This window comes from Haliotis cracherodii, unplaced genomic scaffold (genome assembly GCF_022045235.1).
Source record: "Haliotis cracherodii isolate W230 unplaced genomic scaffold, xgHalCrac1.p SCAF_18, whole genome shotgun sequence".
NCBI lineage: Eukaryota > Metazoa > Mollusca > Gastropoda > Lepetellida > Haliotidae > Haliotis > Haliotis cracherodii.
This window is the reverse complement of record NW_027266273.1, coordinates 25,202,084-25,227,830: the sequence shown is the minus strand read 5'-3', so window position 1 is coordinate 25,227,830 and position 25,747 is coordinate 25,202,084. Positions and strand designations below refer to the sequence as shown.

The 25,747-nt window shown below is 44.0% G+C and overlaps 1 protein-coding gene across 1 annotated transcript in view; it reads left to right on the top strand.

Moving 5' to 3' along the window:
* The window catches only part of LOC139465438 (contactin-like), a 31,300-nt gene extending 5,760 nt beyond the window's left edge, over positions 1-25,540 (top strand). The window contains exons 4-24 of the mRNA XM_071247152.1: positions 128-276; positions 441-554; positions 3,653-3,988; positions 5,182-5,277; positions 7,223-7,456; positions 7,855-7,960; positions 9,705-9,901; positions 10,636-10,908; positions 11,531-11,818; positions 12,520-12,686; positions 13,119-13,245; positions 14,386-14,541; positions 15,300-15,443; positions 17,563-17,657; positions 17,814-17,903; positions 18,415-18,562; positions 19,568-19,689; positions 20,249-20,435; positions 21,043-21,161; positions 21,910-22,087; positions 25,428-25,540. Coding sequence (XP_071103253.1) covers positions 128-276; positions 441-554; positions 3,653-3,988; positions 5,182-5,277; positions 7,223-7,456; positions 7,855-7,960; positions 9,705-9,901; positions 10,636-10,908; positions 11,531-11,818; positions 12,520-12,686; positions 13,119-13,245; positions 14,386-14,541; positions 15,300-15,443; positions 17,563-17,657; positions 17,814-17,903; positions 18,415-18,562; positions 19,568-19,689; positions 20,249-20,435; positions 21,043-21,161; positions 21,910-22,087; positions 25,428-25,540 — 3,439 coding nt within the window. The remainder of the gene's footprint in view (positions 1-127; positions 277-440; positions 555-3,652; positions 3,989-5,181; positions 5,278-7,222; positions 7,457-7,854; positions 7,961-9,704; positions 9,902-10,635; positions 10,909-11,530; positions 11,819-12,519; positions 12,687-13,118; positions 13,246-14,385; positions 14,542-15,299; positions 15,444-17,562; positions 17,658-17,813; positions 17,904-18,414; positions 18,563-19,567; positions 19,690-20,248; positions 20,436-21,042; positions 21,162-21,909; positions 22,088-25,427) is intronic.
* Positions 25,541-25,747: the final 207 nt, after the last annotated feature.

Genomic DNA, 25,747 nt, shown 5'->3' with positions numbered 1-25,747 from the left:
GAGACCCATACACATGTCATGGTATGCTATTATAGTTTAAATTGAAAGACTATTGAAGAATTGTACAGCGTCGCTATTAGCTTCCCCTAATCTTATGAGGTGTTAAGGCGGAGCATGTCTGTTTTAGACAGGATCTGTGGTTCACCAGCGGAACCGGAAGCGAGCTCAGCTTGAAGTGGGAGGGCGATGGTTCCTCCAGCCAGCAGGAGCACGACTGGTGGTTGGAAGCAAGCGATTATAATCTGACCAATGAGATCGTTGTTTATAAATATTCCGGTAAATATTGTTTTCAGTAATTTTAAGTATTCGTAAATGTTTAAGCTGTCGTATTTGGTCAACGAATATGCCAAAGTTATTTGTGACCATGTTTTCGTGAACACTTCATGTCGATATGTCGCATATCTTATATACAGTAACGAGAAACTGTGTTGCGCTTTCAGTTCCACTTGGAGAATTTGGTTGGAGTCGGTCTCCGAAGAGAGCAGTTCTCTCATACATCTGTGAGATCAGTAGGAACGAAGCCTTCAGAATAACACAGGCTGTGCGAGACTACAGTGAGTAGATCACGTGAGTAAGTGAGTGAGTTGGGTTTAACGCCGCTTTTAATAGTATTCCAGTTATATCGCGGCGTGTCAGCTTGATGTGGGAGGAAAGCCCGAAGTGATGCAGGTCTTAGACGTTTATCACTTCGGTGAAACCCACGAGCACGGCTATGGTGCTGACAAACCTAGAAACATAATCGGGGCGAACCAGGATTCGAACCCACAATCATAGGTTTCTGGCGTGCCCAAGGGAGGCAACTCTGCACAGCAAATCGCGAGTAGATCACGATAATCACGGGCTGAAACTGGACTGACACTCATGTCGGTGGGCCAGGCCTTGCCTATCACTTAGGGAGCTGTCTCTTCAGTCTTACAAATTCTGTCACGTCAATGAGATATTCATTCATTCATTCATTCATTCATTCATTCATAATCCATTCATCCGTTCATTCATACATTCGTTCGTTCGTGTGTTCGTTCATTCGTATATTCATTCATTCATTCATTCAATATGTAATCACCCCAGTAGACAATTCACATAATATTGCAATACGTGTTATTAGTTCATACACTACATCGAGTTCATAATCATTATACAATTATATTTATGTATGTCCCTACTGGCATGGTAACCCGCAACAGTTTCACATTGCATGAAATATACGTCACATAATAATCAGTCTCGAATATCTGCTGAAACAGATGTTATTGGACGTAACGGCCAAATAGTGGTGAACATTATATGAAGGGAACACTAAAAATCAGCGATGACACCAGGTGTTCGCAGAGTCAAACACAAAAACCGTGCGTTCGAAAACATCGATCTGTCGACAGATAACGCGTCGATGCAGATGACAATGACTGCCGGTAGTCCATTAGAATATTGTAAAAGTTCGATATCAGAACAGCTTACTACACATGATGAAACTTATTTCCGAAAACACGGTTAAATAGTCAAGTCAAGTTTTTATTTCGTATGAAGGCCACGCGACCATATACACAATATTTACATAAGTTTACACAGCAAACTTCAATACATCATGGTAAACCTGCGATTATAACTCTCTGTCTCTCTGCAGAGTGCTGTAAGTTGCGACAGGAATTTACATAGTTTCTTTAACAATATTCACAGTTTCCAGACAGTAGCATCTTAAACTTATTCAAGGCTGGATATTGATAGTATATTTTCGGTAAGTGACACTGTGTGAGGTCATCACAATAGTTATGATATTCATATTCTATACCAAGTTTACATACAGGACCTGCACGTAGTGATCACTCTAGTCCTAACCACCTACCTTCCTTTCCCTTCAGTTTTAACAATCCTAGGCCTACTCTCAGTCTCATAATCATGTTCCGATGTTCTTTGTCTGAGATGACAGATAGATATTTACAGGCTTATATAGAGTACCTAGAACTAACGTAAGGTGCTATTCCAGGACTGAAAATACATATTTATTTGAGCATCATTTAAAACCTTCAGAAATGTCACTTTATCGCCAAGTGTTTGAGATGACCACAAGAAGAACACACACTTACAACTGTGTCGTGGCCACATAATCAGCGGTCACAAATATACACAGTCTCTCTAGTGACATCGTCTGCCGCTAAAATTCAGCTAGGTCGTTGCTCGGGTGGTGAGCGAGTGAGTGAGTATGGTTTTACGCCGCGTTTAGCAATATTCCAGCAATATCACGGCGGGGGACACCAGAAATGAGCTTCACATATAATACCCATGTCGGGAATCGAACCCGGGTCTTCAGCGTGACGAGCGAACGCTTTAACCACTAGGCTACCCAAGCTCGGGGTGGAGAAATAGTCCACCGTAATGTGTATTATTGTTGAGGGAATGTTTCAACCCAACTGCTACCTGAGAACAACTTCAAAATAACTAAATTCCGGTTATTTAATCAAGTTTGTTGGAGAAATAAATTCGTTCAGCATTTCGTTCAGCATGTCCTGTCATGCTAAAACCCAATTAAAACACATCTGCGACGTCGTTCTATGGTTAAACCCTCCATTTTTTGCAGGAATGTTTTGCAGGTGTATGTCAATTATACGTTCTCTTGAACCAACATTTCAAGTAATTTACACTTTGAATAGACTGAACTGTTTTTTTTATATTTTGACAAGTGAATGATATCAAATGTTGACGGAACACATGTGTCGCCAGCCCCCGCATCGCTTGTGAAATTAACTATTAAATATTTTGAAATATTTGCATAATCCTTAAAAGCTAGAAAAATATGTATATGTTATTGGATTGCAGCAGGTTACCTAAAACCATGTTCATATATAAAGAAATCAGATAAACTTTTGACGAAAGAAATAATCAGGTAAACATACATATGCTAGTTAAGGGCTCTAGATTTCCTATACTGCCTGCAAGCGAGTGATAAAATACAAGTATAGGACCCTCACAAAATTATGAAGAGCCGTGTACCATCATTGTAAATGTCAGCTCGCGACGGTGCTTGGTGCACGTGCAACAGCGGCAGAGATCGAATTCCTCGTGCATTACTGCAAGGGCGACTCACACAAAATAAATACAGTCTACAAAGAGTTATATAGAGATATGTATTCCAAATATTTTCCACAAGAGAGTAAAAGTGTTAAAGTAGGTATGTCTTTTAAGTAGGGGAATATCCTCGTAACTCTCCATTTCTTAAAAATAATGGAGCCGAGGCCTATTATTTTTAAGGAATGGAGAGTTACGAGGACAGTCTCCTCTACGAAATTGCCTGTCGCGCTGACTTCCAAGAAATCACGTGCGGCGTCGATTTCCAAGAAGTGGTTTGGTTAAGTCAAAACAGTGCAAATAAACAACAGATTGCGGTAAAATTAAATTGATATCTTTAGAGGGTTATTTGGCAACTTCATTTTGAAATACTATGAGGTTCTCTAACCGTGATTGGAAATAGTCAAGTGATTATTTTAACTTTGAACTTTAGTAATCCTTGCTAAATTTATAACTCTTTTGCTGAAGCGCTCGGTTCCTAATAAATATAAGAGGTATGTAATCTACAGTGGGACTACATCAAATTTCAAAACACAGTAGGTTTATCTCCTAATTCACTCACTCACCTAATCACTTCTTTCCGTCCTGTCAGCGTATGGCCAAGACGTCACAGACCCAAGCCGCATTCCACGTGGCCCAAAGTTTCTCAACCGTCACCCCGACATCGTCATCGCCGGCCGCAACCCCACCGCTTCCATCGAGTGCAGAGCTTCCGGAACTCCTCAGCCGACATTCAAATGGTACAAGAGTTATGGCACCGCCAACCAAACGGAAGTGACGTCATCGGTAGATGAACGTTACACGTTAACCAATGGCAGACTGACTATCCAGGCCCCGGATTCAACGCTGGACCTGGGGAGCTACCAGTGCACTGCTACCAACTCGGTCGGGAGGATCATCAGCGACCCAATCCAGGTGTCATTTGGGTGTACGGTGTTCCACAATCTTCTTATTAGTTATGGGGGGCAAGGGTGGCCCAGTCGTCTAAGCGCCGCAATTCGCTTTACAGAGTTGCGTCCCATGGACACGCAAGAAATCTATGATTGTGGTTCGAATTCTGGTTCGCCTCAATTATGTTTCAAGGTTTGTCAGCACCATACCCGTGCTCGTGAGTTTCAATAAAGGTACCGTCTTTGACCTGCATCACTTCGGGCTTTCCTCCCACATTAAGCTGACACGCCGCGATATAACGTGAGAACTGTTAACTCACTCACTCACACGTATATGCTATGAGGGTCCGCCCAGAGAACGTAAGGTCGGGGGTTCGATCACCGGTCGCGTCATACCAAAAGATGTTATAAGATGGTACTTGTTGCTTCCCAGTATGGCGCTCAGCATTAAGGAGATTAACTGGTCGGCTCGGAGTTAGTATACTGTGTCTGAGTGGGGTATTCATGGTAAACCGCGACACGGTACCTCAGTAGGCTAGCATTACAAAATCGGCATCAGTCCGGACTAGTCCAGGCAGTCTCTCTCACTCTCACACACACACACACGTGCATGCACGTCGCTGTACAAGTACAAGAACATCGAACGCGGCGTTAAACCCCATTTCACCTCACCTATATGTTATGAAAGTAATGAAATATAACACCATGTTCCTTGACACAGATCCAAAGGGCGGGGAGGGAACTAAATTTTTACTGCTTTGCAAAAGATCATGTGTTTATGCATTGTACATATGCACAAGCATTTAAGCATCCCCAAAACGTGCAAGAGCTTGTTTTATATTAATACTGATGGAGGGGGTAGTGAGAGGGTGTTGACATGTGACGTCACATTATAGAGATGCTGAATGTTGACATGTGACGTCACATTACAGAGATGCTGAATGTTGACATGTTACGTCACATTACAGAAATGCTGAATGCTGACATGTGACGTTACATTACAGAGATGTTGAATGTTGACATGTGACGTCACATTACAGAGATGCTGAATGTTGACGTTTGACCTCACATTACAGAGGTCAAGCTGAAGGTGAATGATTACGTGTGACGTCACATTACAGAGGTCAAGCTGCATGTTGTTTTGTGGCGTTGAATGAATGAATGAATGGTGTGTGACGTTACCGTACAGAGATTATGGTAAATGTGGACATGTTTACCGTGCCTGTTGCAGATCTGTACGAGTTCTCCAACGATCCCCCCGGCTCCCTGTACGCCGCACTCTACCAGGGAGCGGACATCATGTGTAAAGTCCCCGCATATAACCCAGGTAAAACACGCAGGGGACATCATGTGTAAAGTCCCCGCATACAACCCAGGTAAAACAAGCAGGGGACATCATGTGTAAAGTCCGGGCATATAACCCAGGTAAAACACGCAGGGGACATCACGTGTAAAGTCCCCGCATACAACCCAGGTAAAACACGCAGGGGACATCACGTGTAAAGTCCCCGCATATAACCCAGGTAAAACAAGCAGGGGACATCATGTGTAAAGTCCGGGCATATAACCCAGGTAAAACACGCAGGGGACATCATGTGTAAAGTCCCCGCATATAACCCAGGTAAAACACGCAGGGGACATCATGTGTAAAGTCCCCGCATATAACCCAGGTAAAACAAGCAGGGGACATCATGTGTAAAGTCCCCGCATATAACCCAGGTAAAACACGCAGGGGACATCACGTGTAAAGTCCCCGCATACAACCCAGGTAAAACACGCAGGGGACATCACGTGTAAAGTCCCCGCATATAACCCAGGTAAAACACGCAGGGGACATCATGTGTAAAGTCCCCGCATATAACCCAGGTAAAACAAGCAGGGGACATCATGTGTAAAGTCCGGGCATATAACCCAGGTAAAACACGCAGGGGACATCACGTGTAAAGTCCCCGCATACAACCCAGGTAAAACACGCAGGGGACATCACGTGTAAAGTCCCCGCATATAACCCAGGTAAAACAAGCAGGGGACATCATGTGTAAAGTCCGGGCATATAACCCAGGTAAAACACGCAGGGGACATCATGTGTAAAGTCCCCGCATATAACCCAGGTAAAACACGCAGGGGACATCATGTGTAAAGTCCCCGCATATAACCCAGGTAAAACAAGCAGGGGACATCATGTGTAAAGTCCCCGCATATAACCCAGGTAAAACACGCAGGGGACATCACGTGTAAAGTCCCCGCATACAACCCAGGTAAAACACGCAGGGGACATCACGTGTAAAGTCCCCGCATATAACCCAGGTAAAACAAGCAGGGGACATCATGTGTAAAGTCCCCGCATATAACCCAGGTAAAACACGCAGGGGACATCATGTGTAAAGTCCCCGCATACAACCCAGGTAAAACAAGCAGGGGACATCATGTGTAAAGTCCGGGCATATAACCCAGGTAAAACACGCAGGGGACATCATGTGTAAAGTCCCCGCATAAAACCCAGGTAAAACACGCAGGGGACATCATGTGTAAAGTCCGGGCATATAACCCAGGTAAAACACGCAGGGGATATCATGTGTAAAGTCCCCGCATATAACCCAGGTAAAACACGCAGGGGACATATCACTCCTGAGACAGATAATGGTTCTTATGAAATCTAGAAGTATATTTACTCCAGTGATACTCACGACGAAGAGAATTAGTAGAACTTATACGTCTTTGTGAGTTGTATCTGACGTACTAGTGAATAAGTGTTTGTGTGTGTATCTAGCACTGACGAACCAGCGGTATAAGTGTTTGTGTGTGTATCCAGCACTGACGAGCCAGCGGTATAAGTGCTTGTGACGCATATCCAGCACTGACGAACTAGGGTTATACTTGTCTCTGTGTGTATTTAGCACTGACGTACCAGGGTTATAAATGTTTGTGTGTGTATCTAGCACTGACGTACAAAGGTTATACATTTTTGTGTGTGTATCTAGCACTGACATACCAAGGTTATACATCTTTGTGTGTGTATCTAGCACTGACATACCAAGGTTATACATCTTTGTGTGTGTATCTAGCACTGACGTACCAAGGTTATACATCTTGTGTGTGTATCTAGCACTGACGTACCAAGGTTATACATCTTGTGTGTGTATCTAGCACTGACGTACCAAGGTTATACATCTTTGTGTGTGTATCTAGCACTGACATACCAAGGTTATACATCTTGTGTGTGTATCTAGCACTGACGTACCAAGGTTATACATCTTTGTGTGTGTATCTAGCACTGACGTACCAGTGGTACAAGAAGGATGCTGCGCACTTCGTCCGGCCTGAGCTGAATGATTACCAGTTCATCTCCCACAACGGGAACCTGTACCTGTCGGAGGCCCAGCAGTCGGACGCTGGCTTCTACCACTGTGTGGTCACACTGTCCGTGCCCTCGGGGCAGGTGATGGCCACGTCCCAACCCCCCTCGAGAACCAGCCTCGGCATAGAGCTCAAAGTGGGAGGAGAAAGTAAGAGCCAGATTATTGTATTCTTCGAACTGTTCATTGTTGAGTGGTAACCGAGTTCAAGGGACTATTAGAAGGGGCCATCAGTAACGTGTTCTTGTTTACTTGTATGAATCTGTAGACACACAACTTTATTTTTCCGCTGAGTGGGAAACAAGGAGTATATTTAGCTTCCGGTAGCTCATTGTCAATAACAGCGAGTGAGTGTGGTTTTACGCCGCTTTTAGCAATATTCCAGCAATATCACGGAGAGGGATACCAGAAATGGGCTTCACACATTGTACCCATGTGGGGAATCGAACCTGGGTCTTCGGCATGACGCGCGAACGCTTTAACCACTAGGCTACCCGATAGCCCCTTGTCAATATGAAGTATCTGTAAATTAAACATGACCGTTTCAGCCGCCATGGACTTCGGGCCCACCATCCACAACGACTTCCCAGCAGTCTTCCCAAGTCCCCCCCTGAGGGGACAGAACATCCGACTGGAGTGTCTGGCATACGGAAAGTAAGGGCGCACTAGTCACATACACACTACATATGTACGCTATACACACGAGTGAGTGAGTGAGTGAGTGAGTGAGTTGGGTTTAACGCCGCTTTTAACAGTATTGCAGTTTTATCACGGTGTGTCAGCTTAATGTGGGAGGAAAGCCCGAAGAATTGCAGGTCTCAGACGTTTACCACGAGGGCGGGTATGGTGCTAACAAACCTAGAAACATAATCGTGTCGGACCGGGATTCGAACTCACAATCATAGGTTTCTGGCGTGCCCAAGGGAGGCAACTCTGCGCCTTATACACATGACATGTACACTCTACACATTAAACACATTATAGCGAGTTTACGATATACAGAACATGTACACTGTGTTCAGTTTGTTTGTTTGTTTGTTGTTTAACGCCGCACGCAGCAATAATTCAGCTATATGATTGCGGTCTGTAGATAATAGACTCTGGACCAGACAACCCCGTGACTGACATCATGAGCATGGATCCACTCAACTGGGATACGATGACATGCATCAACCAAGTCAGCGAATCTGACCACCGGATCCCGTTTGTCACCTTTTACAGAAAGCATGGGTTGCTGATCTTGGAGACCTATTCTACCCCTGATCTTCACGGGTCCACATCATGTTTACTGTATACAGGAGAACGTCCCATAAGTTATATATACTTTACCCAAAGTATATACTATGAACCGTAAAACGTCTGAATTTGTATTATTCACATTCAAACCTGCAGATGCAATGTACACAGTAAAGCGTGTGCTATAAGTATATAGCATATACGGTTAGTCGTATTGTTGTTTATCGTACGATAAAAGACCGCAAGGAGAATAACCATAATGTACAGCCTCGTTAAGGATGTTGATAAAATGGGCAAGATTTAAAAATATTTACCAAAATTTGAATAATGATTTCCTTAATTGAATCGGACAAATCTATTCTACGAACATGTGGGTTAAATTGTTTGATAGGCATAATTAGAATTTGACGGAGGACAAAGTTTCGGTACAGATCCTTATACCGTAGTCTTGCTTAGGCCTTGCTTGACAACGGTATAAGGATCTATACCAAAACGTCGCCTTTACAGTAAATAAAGAAGTTGTTATCAATATAGTGTGTCTACTTTGTCAGTTGGGTTAAGTTGGTATTTCCCGCATATTCTCACATCCTCACATTGATTACCTCAATACCGATTGCCACATCTCTCCCGCTTTTGGATGCGATTGTTCGGCCAACGCGTTTGTGTGCGTTGCCCAGATACATCTATGGGGAACAACTCACTAGACACTCAACTCTCAAACATAACGACGTCCAATACACGGCGTCATCAAGTTGCGAGCGCATGTTCGCGTCTCCAGAAATGACGTCATGATATAACAAATGTTTTATCGTGAAATTATCTATCTTCATTAATTGTGTAAAATTGTGCAAACCCAGTGTGCGAAATACGCTTTTATGTCGGAAAGCGCACCTTATATCTCAAAATACCATACATGCCTTAAAAGCCGACTATGCTTGTCGTAAGAGGCGACTTACGGAATCTGGTGGTCAGGCTCGCTGACTTGGTTGATGCATGTCATCGTATCCCAATTGCGTGCATCGATGCCCATGATGTCAATGACTGGATTGTCCGGTCCATACTCGATTATTTACCGACCGCCGTCATACAGCTGAAATATTGATGAGTGTGGCGTAAAACAACAAATAAACAAACAAACTTACTTACTTACTTACTTACCTAGGCTCCCCATGTACTACTCGTGGACCCGCGGTGACGGCATCACCAACATCGGCCTACCCCACAACTCCCACCTCGCAGACCACAACCGGGTGCTGCTGATTGACGACGTCAGGGTGGAGGACGGCGGCAACTACACCTGTCACGTCAACAGAGGCGCCACCGCAGCGGACATAAAGCCACTCTTCGTCACTATTGAATGTGAGTCTTGACGCGGGCATTGCTCTGGACAGTGGTGTTGTTTGGGGGGTGTGGTTGGTGGGGGTGCATGTACTCTCCATGTTAGTTTCATGTTCCCCAAGTACGAAGTGACCCATGGACAACGAATGATAGGTGACGTGAAATGGGGTTTAACGTCGCGTCCAAAATTATTGCGCGTATATAGCGACGTGCATGCACGTGCGGTATGTGTATGTGTGGCTGCTTGTACTAGTCTGCCGATTTACAGTGCTCGTCCACTGAGATACCATGCCGCAGTTTAACATTAAGACCCCACTCAGACACAATATACTGACTCCGAGCCGACAAGTCCTTTTTTTTATCTCCGGGCGGACGGTCTACCACTAGACCACGGAGGCGGTCGACAACGAATCTATCACACCTAATTATATACCATATATGTCTAATACGTCCATGCTTTAAATCAAATTCCTCGTTAAGACATTTATAGCAAACAGACAACAAACATAGAGTTCCCCCAGATCAATTGCATTCGACAATGTTCGTAGGTATCCGGACAATGGCGTCTATGGTATGTCGTAAATGTAGTGCCGATAGTTCGAGTTTATTCCATGTTAGCGGGGTCCATTGAAAGTAGTAAAATGGATCTCAGCCAGTTCGACATTCATGTCAGGTCGGATACTTGCCCCTACCCATTCCTATAGCAGAATATATGCCAAAACAGACAATGATAACTGTTCCTCTTATTGTTTCAGCACGGCCGTATTTCATGTTTCCACTGCAAGACCAATTCCTGGACCTAGGGAGTCAGACGACATGGCGTTGCCAGGCTACCGCTATTCCGTCAGCAGAGTATACCTGGTACAAAGACACGGTACTGCTGACGTCAACTCCTGGCGACGTTGAGATCTCCGGCAACGTCCTCACCATCAAGAATGCTAACGCCGACAAACACAACGGCATGTACCAGTGTTCAGCGAAAAACATGCATGGGGAATCTTTCAGTACTGCCGAGCTGAAAGTTTTGTGTACGTACCAAATGTATGTGCGTGTGTGTATTACAAAGTATGAGCTTGCGTGCGTACAAAACGTATCTTTTGTGTGTGCGTGTGTGCGTGCGTGCGTGCGTGTTTTAATCTACAATCTTTTGTTCTGTGGACGAATCGAGTGAGTGAGTTGGCTTTAACGCCGCTTTTAACATTATTCCAGTTATACCAAGGCGTTATGTGGACGAATCGAAGATCAGGCTGCTGTATTTCAAAACAACCTTAGCGCTAAGACGGTCGTAAGCCTATGTTAAGGTAAAGGAATTACGATTAGCTTAAAGCTAAGATCGCTTAGTACAGCGGCACCCTGATCATAAGATCAAATAAATGTGTTTAGCATTATGAGGAACACCGATATATATATATATCTGTCTGTCAGCAGGTATTGTAACTCTAGGAATAATTTTTCACGGAACAGACATTTCTGTGTCGAACTGGTTCGTAGCTTTTCAGCTACAATGCGTCAACATACATTGTGAAACAAACTGTTTCCTAACTCACACGAAGAGTTCCACCCTGACTGGATTACATATAAAAGCTATCTGAGGACACGCTCACTGGGTTGGAAATAGTTTCTTCAATTCAGTGCCCTGTTGTGTTTCAGCGTTCGCCCCCATCTTCTCCAAACAGCCCGTCACGGACAAGGTCGCCAGCATCGGTGGCAACGTCACCATGATCTGCAACCCTGAGGCAGCACCTAAACCCGACTTCAAGTGGTCCTGCGACGGCCGTGACCTTGGCCTCACCGAAGGGGTCATGGGACGGCTGCAGCTGCTGCACAACGGGAACCTGCTCATCACCTCGGTGATGTCAGGGGATGCCGGGGAGTACAAGTGTACCGCCACCAACACCGAGGGGGCAGCCTCCAGTCAAGCCACCCTGTTAGTGTCGGGTGAGTCCCTCGTCCCTTTGACTCGTGAAGATCCGGGGTAGAATACGTCTTTACCAACTTGTAGTAAGAGGCGACTAACGGGATCGGTTGGTCAGGCTTGCTTACTTGGTTGATACATGTTATCGTATCCCAACTGCGTAGATTGATGCTCATGATGTCAATTACTGGATTGTCTGGTCCAGTCTCGAATATGCACAGACAGCCGTCATATAGCTGGAATATTGCGGCGTTAAACGACAAACAAACCCTCGTCCCTTGGCAGCGGCGGGGTAACCTAGTGGTTAACGCGTTCGCTCGTCGTGCCGAAGGCTCGGGTTCGATTCCCAATATGCGTACAATTATGAAGCCCATTTCTGGTGCCTTGGGTCCGGTACTGGCAAGTGTTACTCGACTGGTTGAAGCACCACTTTATATGTCTACTCTCACTGAGTAACCTGGCCAATCTAGCAATACATGAGGACCGCTTTTACACAGAAACTGTCTTAGTTTCACACAAGTCGCTATTCACACCGTCAAGACAATGAGCTGTAGTACTTGGGATCGTCTTCATCTTTAAGCAATTGTGAACGCTAAACCGATTATGCCCTCGAAGCCCATCCATACTTTAAATGTTAAATATACTAGTACTCAGTGTAACCATTTGTGAGATAGTTGTTAACGGTTTAATTGCTTATAACGGTAAACCCTGTGCATTGCGGCAGAGCGAACTGAGATCAGCCAAGTTCCTGTCGACACCAGAGTCATCGTCAACAACACCGCCTTCCTCTACTGCGAGGCCTCCTTCGACAACTCACGTTACGACCTCGTTTACGCCTGGAGGTTTAATAACCACCCTATTGACATCAGTCATAATTCCTATTTTGTCCAGGTATGTACATAATTATTCACTAACCGTGGTCTTTGAGAGTTGTGAACGTAGGTCAATGTTGGTTTTCGACAAGTTATCTTATTTACAATGTACCACGTGTTTAGTGATGAAGACTGGACAAGTTTGTTCTATAACGGTATATCTCACTCCTCTGGGGGTTTTTTAACATTAACCAAATGAGAGTAAGTTTGTTACTATCTTGCACGGTGCACAGGGGGCCCAGTCGTCTTAATGTCGGAACTCGGTGTGCAGAGTTGCGTCCCTCAGGCGCACCAGGAACCCATGATCGTGTGTTTCCTTCCACATCAAGCCAGCACGACGTCATGTACATGTAACTGATATTCGACGTTAAACCAAACTCACTCACTATGTGTTTGAATGTAGCTACCCATGTATCCATGACGCTACCCGTATACACATGGTCTCTTCCAGGGAATACGAGACAACATCCGGGGTCTCTACATCCGGAATGCGCAGTTCATTCATTCAGGAGAATATACGTGTTTAGCAGAGACAGTTGAAGACACAGCGTCAGCATCAGCCACGCTCACTGTGCAAGGTGTGTGGCGCGTGTGTGTGAGGGCCGGGTGTGTGTGTGTGTGTGAAAAATATATATTGCGTCCCCGACGCACAGTAATATTCACTGTACCAAATTCTTGAACATAAACAAATGTAGATCTAAATAATCGGACTAGACGATAAAGTGATTGATGACAAAACCAGTACTAGCTTCAAAAATGAAAATTAGCCTTAAAACATACTATCACACAATGAGGAAGAGAAATGATGGATGTCAACATCATCATCATAATAAAGAAGTTGACATCCATACTTTTTCTTATTTATGTGTATCACTTCAAACGTTCTTGACCATAAGTGTGTATTTCCTGACATTTCATAAAGATCATCTTATCCGAAATATTGACTGTTCACTCACTCACTTACTCTTTTGTAACTATGGTTACGTGCTTCTTGTTGACTAAAAAGCATTCAGTATGGCCCATCTCGATGGCCCATGTTTCGATGTTACACAACTCTAAAGATATCAAGACACGGCCACGTGGTATTTTAGCCTCCAAACACGTTCAGCGTGCCTACCATCGATTATCTTAACACATTATACATGTTCTCGTTCATATAAAACACGAATTAATAACAATCTGATTAGTTTTGTTTCTTATTAATATATTTTTATTATTTGTTGTTTGTTTGTTGTTGATGATGTTGTTGTCTACTTTGTGTGTGTTTTTGGTTTCTTTTCGTTTTTGTTCTTTCTTAAGGTCTTTTCTTTTTTTCCTTTTCCTTTTTGAGGGGTGGGTGGGTGGGTGGGGGGGGGGGGGGGGGGTCTGCACTCCACGTTACAATCATACTCTAGAGATATAATTCGTAGGGAACTTCACGATAACCTAAGTCGTATATTCAGCTCGGTCCTCATTTAAGGAGAGGGGCGGTCGGGTAGCCTAGTGGTTAAATCGTTCGCTCATCACGCCGAAGACCCGGGTTCGATTCCCGACATGGGTACACTGTGTGGAGCCCATTTCTGGTGTCCCCGCCGTGATATTGCTGGAATATTGCTAAAAGCGGCGTAAAACCATACTCACTCACTCATTCATTAAAAGAGAGGGACTCGGGGGAATATAGTTAATGTCTATGGGAAACATGTAAACCATGCCTGTACAACTGTTGACTGTGTGGCCAGGTCCCCCGGGGGAGCCCGCGGGCGTGTACTGTGACCAGGAGGGCATGGCACTCAACTTGCACTGGACAGACGGCACCGACAGGGGCAGCCCCATTATCTACTACATCGTTGAGTTCAACACCAACTTCAACAGCAACTGGAGAGTTATGATACAACGTGCGTACACTTTACGCTTAAGACATTGAAGCACTACACAAGTTTTGATCTAACGTGTTGGTGTGTACCTAACACAACCTCTAATATAATATTAGTTTCTGATTACGTGGGCGTTGCAGATCCGTACGAAGAGAAATAGTCTTTTTCTGACTATTCTATGTTGTACCTTTTGCCGTTATATAGTGAAATAGGGCAGTTTACGTTTTGATAAGTCGTGTAAATAAAGCGACAAAACCCTCTGCATCTGAAGTACGATTCCGATCCCGACTACATCATGAGCATGTGTTTATGAATCAAATAGTGATGATACCAGTTGTTCGCTAAACGGTGAGCGTTTCCTTCCCCACCGGTGGCAGCCGTCACAAACACATGCAAAGGAAAGTGAAATATTCATCTGAAAAATTGATGCGTCAAATTTGGAAATGTCTACCACATGTCTACCAGAAAACATTTTGAAAGCTTTACTGAGGATTTGAATGTTGAAACCTTGATCAAACAACTTGTTTGATAGGCATTACTTAGAAGTTGACGGGTGACAAGGTCAACACAATTTTATGGACAGCAGCTTCTTTAATACTGTAAAAAGCGACGTTTCGGTATAAAATTGTGTCTACCAAACAACTTCTAAGCAAGGGTCGTATGAAAACATGGTAGAAAGAGATTGCCCATTGTATCTCAAAAGTTGTGAAATGTATACACCAAAGTCTGGAGCTGCTGGAATAATCACTCTAACTTACTGCAAGGTGTGTCCTCTCCAGGTCTGGGTGTCACAGAGACGCTGGACGACGAGAACCCCGACAGGAAGATAACGAAGCTGGCGTCCCTCCGTCCAGGCACCGCCTACAGGTTCCGAGTCCTCGCAGCTAACATGTTCGGCCACGGAGACCCCAGCATTCACTCCAGTAAGCCCAGGAACTCAGGCGGTTGTAGATGCAGTGTTTAGTATAGTGTGTCAGGGAACACTCAGTAGGTTGTAGGTTCAGTGTTTAGTACAGTACGTCAGGGAACACTCAGTAGGTTGAGGGTTCAGTGTTTAGTACAGTACGTCAGGGAACACTACAGGAGGTTGAAGGTGCAGTGTTTAGTACAGTACGTCAGGGAACACTACAGGAGGTCGTAGGTGCAGTGTTTAGTTCAGTAAGTCCGGGAACTCAGGAGGTTGTAGGTGCAGTGTCTAGTGCAGTACATCAGGGAACACTACAGGACGTTGTAGGTGCAGTGTTTAGTACAGTACGCCAGGGAACACTACAAGAAGTTGTAGTTGCAGTGTTTAGTGCAGTAAGTCCGGGAACACTCAGTAGGTTAAAGGTTCAATGTTTAGTACAGTGTGTCAGGGAACACTACAGGAGGTTGTAGGTGCAGTGTTTAGTTCAGTAAGTCAGGGAACACTCAGTAGGTTGAAGGGTCGGTGTTTAGTACAGTGCGTCAGGGAACACTACAGGAGGTTGTAGGTGCAGTGTCTAGTACAGTACGTCAGGGAACACTCAGCAGGTTGTAGGTGCAGTGTCTAGTACAGTACGTCAGGGAACACTACAGGAGGTTGTAGGTGCAGTGTTTAGTATAGTGAGTCAGGGAACACTACACGAAGTTGGTATCTAGTACAGTGGCAGTGTACATTGTTCAGGCCAGTCAATAAAATTCAAATATGCTGCAATACGTAGCTTTACTGTTATTGTTTCTGTCCATTTCATGTCCAGTGATGGAACGTTTGTTTGTTGTTTAACGTCGCACTTAGCAATATTCCGGCTATATGACGGCGGTTGTAGATAATCCAGTGAATGACAGCATGAGCATCGATCCACGCAATTGGGATAAGATGTCATGCATCAACCACGTCAACGAGCTGATCACCCGATTCCGTTAGTCGCCCTTTTCAACAAGCAAGGTTGCCTTTTACTACGGCAAGCATGGGTTGCTGAAGACCTATTCCACCCCGGAACTTCACGGGTCTGATGGACCGTACTACGATACTTTGGACATGATTGATCCTCTCATGGGAAACTGATGTAAATATTGAAACAATCTGCTGATTTGAAGACAAAGCTCAAGAGGTATTTGCTTGAAATCAGTCAGCAGAAGATTAAACATGTCACTGCAAAAGCGCTGTACATATCACAGCCTACGTGTCACTGCAACTGCGTTGTACAGATAACATCCTACATGTCACTGCAACAGCGTTGTACAGATCACAGCCTACATGTCACTGCAACAGCGTTGTACATATCACAGCCTACGTATCACTGCAACAGCGTTGTACATATCACAGCCTACGTGTCACTGCAACAGCGTTGTACATATCACAGCCTACGTATCACTGCAACAGCCCTGTACATATCACAGCCTACATGTCACTGCAACAGCCCTGTACATATCACAGCCTACGTGTCACTGCAACAGCCCTGTACATATCACAGCCTACATGTCACTGCAACAGCGCTGTACATATCACAGCCTACGTGTCACTGCAACAGCGTTGTACATATCACAGCCTACGTGTCACTGCAACAGCGCTGTACATATCATAGCCTACGTGTCACTGCAACAGCGCTGTACATATCACAGCCTACATGTCACTGCAACAGCGTTGTACATATCACAGCCTACATGTCACTGCAACAGCGTTTTACATATCACAGCCTACATGGCACTGCAACAACGTTGTACATATCACAGCCTACATGTCACTGCAACAGCGCTGTACATGTCACAGCCTACATGTCACTGCAACAGCGTTGTACACATCACAGCCTACATGGCACTGCAACAGCGTTGTACATATCACAGCCTACATGGCACTGCAACAGCGTTGTACATATCACAGTCTACATGTCACTGCAACAGCGTTGTACATATCACAGCCTACATGGCACTGCAACAGCGTTGTACACATCACAGCCTACATGTCACTGCAACAGCGTTTTACACATCACAGCCTACATGTCACTGCAACAGCGTTGTACATATCACAGCCTACATGTCACTGCAACAGCGTTGTACATATCAGTCTTCCTGTCTTTGCAGGCATGTACCGGCTGCCAAGTGCCGCCCCTGTGGTGCCCCCCCTGGAGGTGGGGGGTGGGGGAGGCAGAGTGGGAACGCTGACCATCACGTGGGAGGTGGGTATCCACCTGAAAACAGAAAATATCATAAAAACATAACATAAAAACAAAAAGAGAAAAGGGCTTTTATCGTTATTGTTGCAATACCACGTAACGCTAAGGATGACCTCTTGCCAAGGGGAGTAACCCTTCATTGACTATGTTGTATTCCAGCCACTGTTGCTGGAGGATGAGAGCGGGCCGGCGATCGGGTACTATGTGTTCTGGCGGAGGAAACTGAACGTGGATGACTTGTGGCAGCGGGTACGTTACACGATGTGGCAGATATCATAATGTTCATGGTCATGTTTGTTTGTTTGTTTGTTTGTTTGTTTGCTGTTTCACGCCGCACAGTGGTTCTAGTTACGAATCAGTAACTGTTTGGAAAATATTTGCATTGATTCAGGAAATATTTGAATTAATTCAAAATTATACCCTATGACGAATTGTAAAGAAGATTTAATACAGCCATACTGTTATCAAAAGTTGGCAAGACTAACACGCACTTAAACACAACGACTCCGGCATTCAAAAGGGTATTTCCCAACGAAATGGACGTTGATTAGGTTTGGCATATACTTATGTCAGACTGTAACTTCAACACCAACGTGACGCTTTGTTAATCATTAGTCTAGCCTAAATGCATTATAGAGAAAAACACTTGAACTGTGCCTGTAACATACATATAGTGCATGTATTTACAAAGTTTAAAGAGTACTTTGTATCAGTATCAATAAGGAAGTGTTCGACTATCATGAGATGTGTTCTTCTGTAGGTGAACGTCACCGGCCGTATCGGCACCGTCACGGTCGTCGTCGGCGACCAGAACTACTACTTGGAGTACGAGGTGATGGTTGAGGCATTCAACAGACTGGGTCCGGGGCCCAACTCCACAGTAGCCGTCATATACTCAGCCGAAAGCCGTACGTATCACAGATGATACTCAGTAGAACGTATCACAGAATATACTCAGTAGAACGTATCACAGAATATTCACAGTAGAACGGATCACAGAATATACTCAGTAGAACGTATCACAGAATATAGTCAGTAGAACATATCACAGAATATACTCAGTAGAAGGTATCATAGAATATAGTCAGCAGAACATATCACAGAATATACACAGTAGAACGGATCACAGAATATACACAGTAAAATATATCACAGAATTATACATAGTAGAGCGTATCACAGAATATAGGCAGAAGAACATCACAGAATATACTCAGTATTTTTATTATTATGAAGTTTCGGGGAGAATGTTTTTCTCATTTTTTCTTTAAAATCCCATGCGTTCTCAGTAGGCTGCAGTTTCTCATGCATTGTTTTCACACGATAGTAAATATGAAACACAATATCCTCAGAAGAGAGTAGTATGTGTTATGCAATATCCTCAGAAGAGAGTAGTATGTGTTATGTAATATCCTCAGAAGAGAGTAGTATGTGTTATGTAATATCCTCAGAAGAGAGTAGTATGTGTTATGTAATATCCTCAGAAGACAGTAGTATGTGTTATGCAATATCCTCAGAAGAGAGTAGTATGTGTTATGCAATATCCACAGAAGAGAGTAGTATGTGTTATGCAATATCCTCAGAAGAGAGTAGTATGTGTTATGCAATATCCTCAGAAGAGAGTAGTATGTGTTATGCAATATCCTCAGAAGAGAGTAGTATGTGTTCTGCAATATCTCTCAGAAGAGAGTAGTATGTGTTATGCAATATCCTCAGAAGAGAGTAGTATGTGTTATGCAATATCCTCAGAAGAGAGTAGTATGTGTTATGCAATATCCTCAGAAGAGAGTAGTATGTGTTATGCAATATCCTCAGAAGAGAGTAGTATGTGTTATGCAATATCCTCAGAAGAGAGTAGTATGTGTTATGCAATATCCTCAGATGACTCACTCGCCCTCTGTCTGTATACCCAGTGCCCTACGCGACACCCAACAACATCTGGATCGACACCTACAACGCTACAGCAATCGTTGTCTACTTCGACGCCGTGGACGACACAAGGGCAGCGGTCAAGGGCAAGATTATTGGATATCAGGTATTTTAAAGCCATTATCACATCGTCATAATACTGCCTCAGATAATGAGAGGTGAGGTGAAATGAGGTTTAACGTCGCGGCCAAGATAATTGCACTAATATAGCGACATGCATGCCCGTACGTACGTGTGTGTGTGTGTGTGTGTGTGTGTGGCTGCTTGCACTAGTCCGGATTAATGCCAATTTTATAGTGCTAGCCCACTGAGATACCATGCCTCAGTTTAACTTGAGTACCCCGCTCACCCAAAGTATACTCCGAGCCGACCAGTCCTTGTCCTCTTGTTTTAGCCCCTTTATGCCGAGGGCCAGACAGGGTAATAACAAGTACCATCTATTAACGTCTTTTGGTATGACGTGGCCGGGGATCGAACCCCGGACCTTCCGCTCTCCGGGCGGACGCTCTACCACTAGACCACGGAGGCGGTCTCAGATAAAATGACGACGTGTGTAATAGTCACACTGAGACATATAGAAATGAAAATAGTGAAACTTATTTACTCTCACCACATATTATTATAATAACATTTTGTATGACAATAGAAATGCATGTATGATGTAGGTGAACTTCTGGGTCGATGGGGAACGTGACCTTTATATAGGACATTCCTATCACTATGGTCAGCGGAGTCAAGCCGTCGTCATCGGACTTATCCCGAACTTTGACTACTGGGCCAATGTCCAGGTTTTCAATTCGGCCGGTCTGGGTCCCGAGAGCGAAATCAACTTTGGCTCTACAGCAGGGGAAGGTGAGTCTGTTTACATCTGGGAATAGCACGCACCTGTTAGGTGAGAGGTGCAGGGTGAAAAGGTGAATCTGTTAACATTTGTGCCACGCACGCACCTATGAAATGCATCCTGGGAAGGTTAGTCTGTTTACACCTGCATCAAGTACGCACCTATCAAATACATCCTGGGAAAGTTAGTTTGTTTACATCTGTACAGAGTACGCACCTGTCAAATACATCCTGGGAAAGTTAGTCTGTTTATATTTGTATCAAGTACACACCTGTCAAATGCATCCTGGGAAAGCTAGTCTGTTTACATTTGTACCAAGTACGCACATGTCAAATACATCCTGGGAAAGTTAGTCTGTTTACATCTGTATCAAGTACGCACATGTCAAATAGATTAGGGGAAAGTTAGTCTGTTTACATCTGTATCAAGTACGCACCTGTCAAATACATCAGGGGAAAGTTAGTCTGTTTACATTCGTGTCAAGCACGCTCCTGTCTTTATACATTACTTTTCTTAAATCTTGTGTTTCTTATAATATGATACCATTCTCAACAACAAAAACACGTTTCAAGATGTTATATTAAAGACATAGAGTATTAGTTCGTTGTGTGGCTGCAGGTCCCAACGCCTACCCCGAGTACGTGGAGGTGCACAGTGACGGTCCCAACAGCGTCTACGTCCACTGGAGGGGCATCTCCACCGTCCCCATCGTGGAGGAGGCGTTACAGGGATACATTGTAAGTACCTTGCGAGTGAAAGCATTTTCCGAGACTCGCTAACGCCTGTTTGAAAACATTTGCCGAGACTCCCTAACGTAAAATGTATCGGGAAATGGTTATAAATATACGTTAATGTGTCTTGAGAAATGTTAGTGAACACACGTTAAGGTGTCTCGGGAAATGTTAGTGAACACACGTTAAGGTGTCTCGGGAAATGTTAGTGAACACACGTTAAGGTGTCTCGGGAAATGCTTATACAGACATTAATTAGTCCTGGGAAATGCCAGTGCACAGACGCTGAGGTACCGGTGTCTTGGGAAATGCTTGTACACATGAGTGAGTTAGGTTTTTCGCCACTTTTAGCATTATTCCAGCAATACCACGGCTGGGGACACCAGCTATGGGCGTTACATAATATTATTTTACCCATGTCGGGAATGGAACCCGGGTCTTAGGCGTGACGGGCGTGCGCTTTAACCACTAGGCTACCCGACGCTAAGAAGCAATGGGAAATGCTTGTACACTGACGTTAAGGTGTCTAGGGAAATGTCAGTTCACAGACGTAAGGTGTTTCAGGACATGTTAGTACAAAGACGTTAAGGAGTCCCGGGAAATACCAGTACACTGATATTAAGGACTCTCCGGACACGTACAGGCGCCAGGATGTGCCAAGACTCTGTGTGACCCGTATGTAAGACTTTATGTACCAAAACAACGCTGCAGCGATTTGTTGCAAGTCTTCATGTTCCTAATGTTTTTGCCTCAGCTGAGGTACTGGCCAGCCAACGGTGACCTTCGAGATGCAACGGACGTGGTTATAGACGAGAAGAGGACACATGGCGTGATTACCGGCCTCGATAAGGGCATCGTCTACAAGCTGAGGGTAACAGGCTACAACGCCGGCGGAGACGGGAAGAAAGCGCCGCCAATCTTTTTCACTTTAGGTAAGTTGTAAAACGTTGGTCATGGCTTGTCCATGGTACACGGCATTCGTGTCCTAATCGTGTCGAAGTCGGGAATGAACCCTCGCTTTCCCGCTACTAGGATTCCATATTGGCGTACATGAACGCAAGAACGACTTCAAACAAGTGGTGAGGTGAAACTGGGTTTAACGTCGCGTCCATGATTATTCCACTTATATAGCGCTGTGTGTGTGTGTGTGTGTGTGTGTGTGTGTGTGTGTGTGTGTGTGTGTGTGTGTGTGTGTGTGTGTGTGTGTGTGTGTGTGTGTGTGTGTGTGTGTGTGTGTGTGTGTGTGTGTGTGTGTGCTTGTACTAGTCCGGACTACTGCCGTTATATAGTGCTAGCTCACTGAGACAAGATGCCGCAGTTTAACATAACTTCCGAGCCCACTAGTCCTTGTTTTAGCCCCTTTATGCCGAGCGCCAGACAGGGTAACAACAAGTACCATCTTTTAACGTCTGATGGGATCGAACAACTAGACCACGGAGGCGGTCTTCAAACAAATACGATAACTCTCGTAGTAGAAGCAGTAGTAACAAGTTACAACCTCTGTTTATTAAATTTATGCAACACGATTCTGTTGTTCGTATATGTTACGGTGTGAAGCTTACAATCTACATTTTTTTCCCAAAGTTTACATGAATGCATAATTTAATCATATCTTATATTTATCGAAGTACCCAAATCCTGATGCTCATTCTGATTGGCTTACGCCGGTTCACAGGCGACCCTCTTGACGAGATTTCTTCTAGGTTGAGATGTGACTGGTGACGAATATGTACACGGTGCTTTCATGTCTAGTTTAAATGGTTTACACGTATATAATGACGATAGCCATAAGCAGCCATGTCTCTAAAATGAGACTGCAGCTCCCAGCAGACAATTCGGTGGTCCATGGTGTCTAGTGAAATTGTGGGCGACATTTTTTGTCAATACATTTTGGTATCTTCTTCAGAATTGTCAACATTTAATTATATAATTCATTTTACTATTCAGCAGCATAGTTTCTTCATGGGTATTTTCATTGAACTGTTCATTGAATTGCTCTCAGTTTGTGAATTACAAGTGTAGGTGGGGCTTACGCCGCTTTGAGCGGTATTTCGGTAAAATCACGAAATGTCAGCTTGATCTGGCAGGAAAGTCTGAAGTGGTGCAGGTTGTATGTGTTTACGACTCTTATACCTACACGCACGGTTATAGCCTGACAAACCTAGAAACATTTTGAGGGCGAATCCAGGTCTCTGGTAAAAGGGCGTAAATCCAGGTCTCAGATCTGCGGGTAACACCATGCCTCCCCAGCCTGTGCCGGCCGCATTTCTATTTTAATCGATTAATTAAAAACAGGAAATAATAACCTATTTTAGATCCGGAAGAAAAACGCAACATTGAGGACATTAACTAGATCTCTGATACTGCAGATACCCATGACAGTTGCGAGACTATTTCATAATAGTAGATAAGGGGTGAGATTCATAAAACAGAAAAAAGCGTTTGAATGTACAATGTGCATTTATCTTTATGTTTTACATGATATTGACAACACATCGTGTAGTGAGTGACATGCCTGTATTCAGATTCTGTTTCCCCAATGAATGACATGCCAGTATGTAGATTCTCTGTTTCATCATTGAGTGACAAGCCAGTATGTATATTCTCTGTTTCCTCATTGAGTGACAAGCCAGTATGTATATTCTCTGTTCCTCATTGAGTGACAAGCCAGTATGTAGATTCTCTGTTTCCTCATTGAGTGACAAGCCAGTATGTATATTCTCTGTTTCCTCATTGAGTGACATGCCAGTATGTAGATTCTCTGTTTCCTCATTGAGTGACAAGCCAGTATGTAGATTCTCTGTTTCCCCAGGAAGTGACATGCCAGTATGTATATTCTCTGTTTCCTCATTGAGTGACAAGCCAGTATGTATATTCTCTGTTTCCTCATTGAGTGACAAGCCAGTATGTAGATTCTCTGTTTCCTCATTGAGTGACAAGCCAGTATGTATATTCTCTGTTAACCCAGTAAGTGACATGCCAGTATGTATATTCTCTGTTTCCTCATTGAGTGACATGCCAGTATGTAGATTCTCTGTTTCCTCATTGAGTGACAAGCCAGTATGTATATTCTCTGTTTCCTCATTGAGTGACATGCCAGTATGTAGATTCTCTGTTTCCTCATTGAGTGACAAGCCAGTATGTAGATTCTCTGTTTCCCCAGTAAGTGACAAGCCAGTATGTAGATTCTCTGTATCCTCATTGAGTGACAAGCCAGTATTTAGATTCTCTGTTTCCTCATTGTGTGACATGCCAGTATGTAGATTCTCTGTTTCCTCATTGAGTGACAAGCCAGTATGTATATTCTGTTTCCCCAGTAAGTGACATGCCAGTATGTATATTCTCTGTTTCCTCATTGAGTGACATGCCAGTATGTAGATTATGTTTCCACAGTAAGTGACAAGCCAGTATTTAGATTCTCTGTTTCCCCAGTGAGTGACATGCCAGTATGTAGATTCTTTTTACCCAGTGAGTGACATGCCAGTATGTATATTCTCTGTTTCCTCAGTGAGTGACAAGCCAGTATGTAGATTCTGTTTCCCCAGTAAGTGACATGCCAGTATGTATATTCTGTTTCCCCAATGAGTGACATGCCAGTATGTAGATTCTCTGTTTCCTCAGTGAGTGACAAGCCAGTATGTATATTCTGTTTCCCCAAAGAGTGACATGCCAGTATGTAGATTCTCTGTTTCCTCATTGTGTGACAAACCAGTATTTAGATTCTGTTTCCCTAGTAAGTGACATGCCAGTATGTATATTCTCTGTTTCCTCATTGAGTGACATGCCAGTATGTAGATTCTCTGTTTCCTCATTGAGTGACAAGCCAGTATTTAGATTCTGTTTCCCCAATGAGTGACATGCCAGTATGTAGATTCTCTGTTTCCTCATTGTGTGACAAGCCAGTATTTAGATTCTGTTTCCCCAATGAGTGACATGCAAGTATGTAGATTCTCTGTTTCCTCAGTGAGTGACATGCCAGTATGTATATTCTCTGTTTCCTCAATGAGTGACATGCCAGTATGTAGATTCTCTGTTTCCCCAGTAAGTGACATACCAGTATGTAGATTCTGTTTCCCCAATAAGTGACATGCCAGTATGTATATTCTCTGTTTCCCCAATGAGTGACATGACAGTATGTATATTCTCTGTTTCCTCATTGAGTGACATGCCAGTATGTAGATTCTGTTTCCCCAGTAAGTGACATACCAGTATGTATATTCTCTGTTTCCCCAGTGAGTGACATGCCAGTATGTATATTCTGTTTCCTTGCAGGAGGACAAATAGTTGCTGATCCCACAACAAGTGAAATCCTAGCCACGGGAAGTCACATGTCTTCATCCGTCCTATGTTTGCTGTCATGCGCATTGATGTGGATTCTGACGTAACTGTCGTGGTCGATATATTGCTGCTGAATGTTCTGACACCTAGAGGATGGAGATGGATACGGTGTGTGAATAACGTGAATAGCGTGACCTGTGAATAGCGTGACCTCGGATACCTGCATCAACCACAGACGGATACCACTTTGAATGATGCTACTGATAAAGCACCACCAGAACAGTTGGTGAAAAAAACGCCAAACTTTGCAGGAT